Source organism: Puma concolor, chromosome B1 (genome assembly GCF_028749965.1).
Source record: "Puma concolor isolate L17-30 chromosome B1, mPumCon1.1.hap2, whole genome shotgun sequence".
Taxonomy (NCBI): Eukaryota; Metazoa; Chordata; class Mammalia; order Carnivora; family Felidae; genus Puma; species Puma concolor.
The window spans coordinates 45,364,910-45,372,363 of NC_141670.1; the positions used below are offsets into that span (position 1 = coordinate 45,364,910).

General features: G+C 60.0%; 1 protein-coding gene across 1 annotated transcript; it reads right to left on the minus strand.

Annotated features, from left to right (window-relative positions):
- Window positions 1-339: 339 nt before the first annotated feature.
- Window positions 340-4,809, minus strand: ZNF703 (zinc finger protein 703). The gene is made up of 2 exons (XM_086703722.1): window positions 4,287-4,809; window positions 340-3,250 (listed from the first exon to the last, which is right to left on the minus strand). Exons 1-2 carry the CDS (start codon window positions 4,527-4,529, stop codon window positions 1,718-1,720), a joined length of 1,776 nt encoding a protein of 591 aa, XP_086559848.1. The 5' UTR covers window positions 4,530-4,809; the 3' UTR covers window positions 340-1,717.
- Between the last annotated feature and the right edge of the window lie 2,645 nt (window positions 4,810-7,454).

Consider the following 7,454-nt stretch of genomic DNA (forward strand, 5'->3'; position numbering starts at 1 on the left):
TACCTCGAATCTAGGCCCAGAGGAAAAACCGCATTTACACACTCCCTTCACCCTGTCCCCAGGAAATATCAAGGACTTTGAAGCGAGGCTGGGAGCTCAACAACCAAGTGGGAGAAACAAACAAACCCATAAAGACGACTGCATGTTATTTGTAATGCGTTGGCATAAGTTTTTTTTCCCCCCTCCCCTCCCCCTTTCTTGAGGAAAGGCATTAAATTCGTCCTTGAACGGAAATTTCAGAAGGAAACCATAAGGTATTTAAGCAAGAATAAAAGGACATCTGCTTAGGTGTCTGGAAGCAGGACAGTGGGTGAGGCAAGAGAGAAACACACCACGGTGTGAATATAGCCAAGTATTCCATTTATTAACAAAATAAGTCTTACCAAGGGAGAGCTCTATTCATCCCCAACAGGCCCCACAGCCCCCGCACTGCTGCATAAGACCAGGAGGGAGGGTAGGTGTGGGGAGAAGACCCAGGGGCGGAGTCTTCAATCCCAGTCACTGAGGGAGCCCACGGAAGCCCACGGCCAACTTTGGGGATTCTGTTGGGTCAGGCCTGGGAAGGGGGTGATGGGGCTACTGTGATCTGTGTACTCCCTGCCTCCCCAACTGTCCCCCCAATGGAGCTAACAAGGTTGTACTGCCCTCTGATATTGCCACTGGTCTGCTTTGGAGGGATCTAGCAAGCATCACTGACCCTACCCCTATCAGGAGAGGGATCCCAACAATGGAGAGAAAAACAAGACTATAAATGCACTTTGCAAAATATAAAGAGCAACGTTTTACACCAGCAGGGCCTTCTAGGACTTTTGATTGAATAAGACTAGCCGTACAAGTCCCCCACCAGCAGGCAGTGGGACTACTGGGTGTTTGGGGCCACAAAGCATCTGAAAGGTAAAAAGGCTGTCAGAGGCCTTAGGGCCTCTCTTTCAGGGCAGAGCCTGCTGGTGGGGTCAGGGCTCTCAGTGCTCAGAGCAAGCTAGAGGAGCAAGGCTCTAATTTTGGGGGCCAGGGTGCAGACCAAGGACCCCAGGAGGAGAGGGTTGCAGGGGAGGAATCACAGAGCAGAGTTCTGGGTCAATAGAACACAAGACCTCTTGCCACTAAGGCGGATCCCTAGACCCCCCCAAACGCGTTACAAAAAATATCTCCTCTCTGTTACTTGTACAAAGGATAAAACAGAACCTCAAACAAGAACTGAAGGGGAACGAGGGGAAAAGAGAAGGGGCAAATGTCGTTTTAACGGTTAGGAAGCATGCAAGAAACTCCCCACGAAGGGAAAACAAATAGAAGAACCCCAGAACCCCAACTCTCCCTCCTCCCCCTAAAACCAAACCAATCCAAAAAAAAAAAAAAAAAAAAAAAAAAGCAAAAGGAAAATAAACCACTTACATCTAAGAAAAAGGAAAGAAAAATAAAAGAAAGGAAGAGGGGCGGGGAACATGTAGTTATTTGTGTGATTAATATTATTATTTGGGGAACACAGACTTTTTGCATACCATTGACTCGTGTGGGCCGTTAATGCACTTATATTCCCAGCTTGTAAGCTAACATTATAGTAAATAAATACACAGTCCGGTGGGGAGGGTCTGGGCGGGGAATCCCGGCAGGGACAAGCAGTAGTGGAGGTTGCAGCGGCGAGGCGGCCGGGGGGGAAGGGAGGCGGAGGTGGGGGGGGGGGGAGGAGAGGAGGGTTGGGTGGGAGCAAGAGCTGTAGTTACTGGTATCCGAGTGCGGAGGCTGAGGCTAGTCTCTGTCCGTACAGCGCATACGGTGAGTAGTAGGGTCCGGCTGTGGGGAGGGACGGCACGGCCAGCCCCCCGGCTGTGGATAAGTGGCTCTTGCCATAGGGGTGGTACCGGCTTAGCCCCAAAGTGTGTGGACTCCGCAAGGACAGCGACCCGGGGCTGCCCGGGGCGGTGGGCGGGGGGAGGTGCAGATGGCAGGAGGCTGCAGCTGCGGCGGCTGCGGCGGCGCTGCCCAGGCCGGAAGCCCCGGGGTAGGCGGCCAGAAGTTTCTCCGCGCCGGGCAGGGCCGTGTGAGTCCGTAGGTGGCTGAGCAGCTCCTCCGAGGTGGCGAAGCGCTTGTCACACGGCCCGCTGGCCGCCACCCAGTTGCAGCTGTGTGGCAGCGGTTCGTTCTGCAGCATGAAGCCGTAGGTGTAGAGCGGGTGGCCGGGGAGCGCGGCCTGAGCGGCGCTGGAGGAGAGCGCAGCGGGCTGTAGCGGGTGCCCGGGGTACACCAGTGGGTAGCCCCCGGCCTTCAGGCTGGGCCCGGTGGGGTCGTGCGCGCTGCAAGTGGAGCAGCTGGAGCCGCCGAGGTGCGAGGCGCTGTGGTAACCTCCCAGGCAGTAGGGGTCACGGCATAATCCCTGCAGGAAGGAGGGCGGGGAGGCCCCGGTGAGCGGGCTGGAGCTGGGGGGCTTGCCGGGTGGCAAGCCCAGGCCCCCCGACAGCTGGCCTCCCACGAGGCCAGACTTGCTGGGATCCAGGCCAGGCACGAACTGAGACGGGTAGCCGGCGTAGGCGCCCACGATTGAGCCGTGGTAGCCGATGCTGGAGGGTGGCAGCGGGAACACCGAGTGGCCCGGTTTGTAGGGTGACACCGGCGCCACGTGGCCGGCCCCCACCAGCGCCGAGGGCGGCTCGGACTTGCGCCCGGAGGCCCCAGCCTCCGCGCCACCCCCGTGTGCGCCGGGCTCCCCACCGCTGCCACGGCTCACAGCCGCAGCCTCCGGGCTGGGCTTGGGCTCCTGGTCTTTCTTGTCCAGCTCCCCGCCGCCACCCCCGCCGCCGTTCTTGCAGTCAGAATGGTGTGGGGAGCCGCCCCGGGAGCCACCGGGCGAGGACGAGGACGACGACGCAGAGACGGGCGCTCCATGCGGGGGAAAGGGCGTGCAGGCGGCGCTGGGGACCCTGAAGCCCGCCTTGTCTCCCGGGGACAAGGAAGATGAGGAAGAGGTGGAGGACACGGAGGAGGAGCCGCTGTCTTTGCGGGAGTCGCCGCCGCCGGAGCCCTTGGAGTAGGGCTTGAAGCTGGACTTGTCCTCGGCTGGGGAGTCCCCCAGCTGCTTGAGGGCCGCAGACGCGGAGGCGGCACCCGTGGCGGAGCGGCCAGGGTCCTTCTCCCCTCCCAGCCCGTTGGCGGCCGCGGCTACCGAGTTGAGCTTGGACGAGGGCGGCGGGTCGGGCTTGCCGATCTGCGAGCAAGTCTGGGCCAGCAGCGCCAATGGACTCTTCTTGGCGTCCAGCTGTGGGAGACAGCGGCAAGGGGAGGGAGAAGGGGGTGAGACTACGAAACTGACGGAGCAAGCGGGGTGCCTGGGGAGCAGGGTGGGCGCGGAGGGCCCGGGCGGCGGCGCGACGGGGCGGGAAGGCCTGGGGAGAGGGTCTGAGAGTGCGGGCGGGGCGGAGCGGGGCAGCTGAGCAGAACTGCGCGCGCAGGGCCCGGGGTGGGGTCCCTCGATCCACCGCGTCCCAGAGTGCGGCACGGGCCGGGGGGAATGGGGCAGTCGAAGTGGTCCACCAGAGGCCGCCGCGGGAGCAGGTGACTGCTGTGGAATCGGGGCTGGGGGAGGGGCTGTGACTCGCCCCCTACCCTCTAATTTCCCCCTCCTCAGTGCCCAGGAAAAAACTTATTCCTTCAGTTTGGGGAACTTCGCTTGGGACGGGTTTCTGGCGGTGGCGCCGCGAGGCAGGAGCCGGGCGAAGCGCCTTCTGAAGCTAGGGGCTGCCGTTGGCGCTCTCCTTGTAGCCCCTCCCTCCCGGGGAGGGCACGCAGGGAAGTGGGAGGAAGAAAGACCTGGGATCGGGAGTGCCTGGGCGTAGAGCGCTCTAACCGGATGGGACAGAGGCGGAGTGGGACGGGGGCGATGCGGCTCCAAAGACACCAGATCCGGGTGGTGTGTGTGTGTGTGTGTGTGTGTGTGTGTGTGTGTGTGTGTGTGTGTGTGTTGGCGCGGGGAGGTGGGGGCAGGAAAGGCAGAGATCATCTCTAGCCTGAAAACTGGGTGCCACAGGAAAAGTAAAGGACCCAGCGGAGACTCCAAGAGCAAACCCAGTCCCAAATACGTAGCTCCGAAAGGCGAGTGTGGACTGGGAAACCTTCCACGGAGAAGCCTGGGGAGAACTGGGTGGACTCCGATCCCTGTTCCCTCGGTCCCTCCTCACCCCGTGTGCCGGCGTGGCCGGACCTGGGCGTCGCACTGAGCCCCGGGGCGCAGGGAGTAGGGCCGTGGGCCCCGCAGTGTTGGGCGGAATGGGGCCGGCAGCGACCAGGAAACTGACCTCAATGGGGCTGACGGGGGTGGAGGACAGCGGCTGCAGGTACTCCGGGTGCAGGAGGTGGCCGGTGTGAGCGCTCAGCATCTTCAGGACCCTGATTGGAAGCCGGTTCGCCTGGCGCAGGGGGTCCGCCGGGGGCAAGAGGGACACCGCCGCCGGCACCGCCGGCCTCTTCCCGCCGCCGCCGCTGCCGCTGCCGCTGCTTTCGGGTGTCCTTGGGTTAGATCCAGCGGGCGAATCGCTCATTTGGAGGAGGCAGCGCCACTGGGGGGGCGGGGAGGGAGGGGGAGCACCGGGGAGGAGAGCTCCCGGGGCGGGTGGGCTCGCTCCGCAGCGTCGAGCGCGGTGCAGCAGCCGCTGCACCTCCACCCCTCCTCCACCGACGCCGCCGCAGCCGCCGCCGCCGCCGCTAGCCCCGGCGAGCAACACAAAAACCTTCGCCTTCCCAGAGTCGCACGTCAAATAGCCGCGATCGGCAGCCACACTTCAAAGGGATCGCCGCGCCCGCCCAATCGCAGCTCTCGCCGGGACCCCGGGGCGGGGAGAGCGGCGGGCGGAGGCCGGCGCCGCCGGTGGGAGGGGAGAGCCTTAAAGGGGCCTCGCCCGCGCGCTGCCGCCGCCTCGGCCTTTACCTCCCGATGCACTCCTCCCTTCCCCCCCACCCCCACCCCCCCTCCCCCGGCTGGACCGCCCTTGCCCCGGGGTCCCGTAGAGGACGAGACTCCTCCGGGACCCCGGGCTCTGCACCCTACCTTCCGCTGGCTTTCCTGTCTCTCTCCCCTCCCTTCACACTGCCAGGGTTGGGGGAGGTGGTGCTGGCCGGGTCAGTCACCCGCCGGCCGAGAGTGTCTGGGGTGGGGCGGACTGAGGTGGGGTGGGGGGCAGGAGCGCCGGGCGCTGGCTCCGCCGCTGCCGAGTCCCAGACGTTCTAGGAGGCCGCCTGGGGGCGGGCCGCGCCTCCTGAGCCCCGGCCTAGCTCCGGCCCTGCTCGGGCTCTGCTCGGGCTCTGCTCCGGCTCAGCTCCGGCACTGCCCCGGTCCAGCCCTCTTTCCCTAAGTGGCTTCTCCCTGGTGTGCTCATTTGGAAGCGCCCGAGCCTTGCGGGCGTCCACGGCTCTCGGGACGCGGCGTAGCCGCTCCAACTACTTTGAGCCTGTCCGGTTCGAAGCCTGCAAGTTTGAGGACTCCCTTTCGGGGTGAGATGGTCGCGACGAAGCGCGGTATTCTAGGCTGTGCTCGCTGCCCTGACGCGCCTGGAGCGCGCTGCCTGCACACTGATTTATAGGTTCGGTCTTGGGTGCGTTTCAGGTTTCTTATAGTATCTGTTTAGAGGCATACCGTTTTCTCGCTGCACCGTGCCTAGCTGCTATTTTTGGGGGTACACCCAGGATCACTGGAGAGGCCAGTATCCCAGAGAAGGGGGAAAATCTACGTGCTGTACGTCGATACAGAATTCAGAGATGCGCCTTCCCATCTTTTCTTCTAGTGGGGGAAAATGCACTAGCTTTTCCCAGGGACATTTTGGAATAAAAACTTTTTGTTAAAAATAACAATACACTCCTTTCCTCCCCCCCCCCCCCGCCTTTTAGATAAAATGTGTGTTGCCAGCTTCGCGCTTGGCAGAGATTTTACATAGTCATAGTACTGACATTAAAGTTCCCGGTCGGCCGATCATCAGAAGGTGAAGCCTGCCCTTTGTGCGCCGGCCTCTGGGGAGACCACTTTTCCGTGCTCTCAGCGGCCAGTGGAGGCGCGCTGGTGTCACTGCCTGCCTTCGAGTACCACTTTCCTAGACCCAATCCATCACTCTGATTGTCAGGCCTGTCAGTGGGGGCATATTGCTCCGGGACTACCCGTCCCTGACTCTGCCGCGTTGATCTACGCCTTGAGACAACATGAGAACCCAAGACGGGGATAGGTGATTTCAAAGGGGTTCTTCAAACAGAATGAAATAACTCTCACGGAAATAACAAATAGCAGTCACGTACATGTATCATGCTCAGTAAAGAAGACAGCAGGCACCACTCCCAGGCCATATCAATCACATGCTAAACTAAATGTACTCCCTGCATCCCTGCTGTTTATTGGGCAGTACGTTTAAGACCTCTTAGAAATGACACAGGCTCTTCCTACCCCAGTTTGAATCCTGGTAGAATCAGGGTGAAGTGAATGCTAAGGGATGGCCTGGCTGGGAGGTGTATTTCGTATTGCAGCAAGAGGGGGACAGGAAGGGGGGTAGTCCCATTGGCGTGGTGGTCTCTGTGCCACCTCCCTCCTTTCTCATGCCAGCTTCTGTGCTTTCTGACATCACTGCTGCTGCCAATACCACATCTAAGAGTCCGCTGCAAGGCTCCTGTAACCTACGGGGCTGTTTGGCCTTGGGGAGATTGCTACACAGACCGAGAACAGAAGAAAGCCTTGCAAGGTGGGAAAGGGGTGGGACTCTATAGGCACTCTGAGGAGGCTGGGCTGGGGAGAGAGGAGACCTAGGAGGCAGAGAGATGAAAAACTCCTTGATTATTGTAACCAGCCCAGCTGTGAGAGCCAGCCAAGAAATCCTTCCAGGACCCAAGCAGATGTGTGTTAGGGATGATTAATGGGAAATCAGTTGGGAGCAAAGGGGAGGGGAGGGAGAAGAGGTATTTAGAAGGGAAAGAGGGGCAGAAGGCAGCAGACAGGAGAGAGGGGAGAGGAATATTTACTCTGTTTGGAGAAGACAAGAGAAGAAAAAGGTAGTGAGTGATTGAAAGGAAAGGAGAAAGGAGGAGGCAAGGATAGAATGGCCAGGCTCAGGGTGGAAGGTGAGCCCTTTGCCTAGGTAGTAATACACTGTCATAAAAACAACAATAACAACAAGACAACAGAACAAACAAACGAAAACCCAAACAAACCAACCCAAGCCCTTAGCTTAACAGCAGTGATCACAGATAGAAACAGTGGATGCCTGACAGCTTTAAAGCCAGACCAGGCCTATTTCCCTCTCCTAGAAAGAGCCAGCAAGGGAGGAGGGACACCCTCCCTTTCAGGGTGCTGGCACAGAATGGCTTCTCTGGCTGAATCCATCCAGTTGTCTTCGGAGAGAAAATGGAAAATCATACTTAACCAGGCCAGAGGCCTAATTAAAACACTACTAGATGACTATTACGATCAGTATTTGACATTCACTTGGCTG

Excerpts from the sequence above, each read along its gene's own strand:
- ZNF703 (XM_086703722.1), bottom strand. The coding sequence starts at position 4,529 with ATGAGCGATTCGCCCGCTGGATCTAACCCAAGGACACCCGAAAGCAGC. Across the intron at positions 3,251-4,286 it reads CCCCCGTCAGCCCCATTGAG|CTGGACGCCAAGAAGAGTCC; the intron begins GTCAGTTTCCTG and ends TGTCTCCCACAG.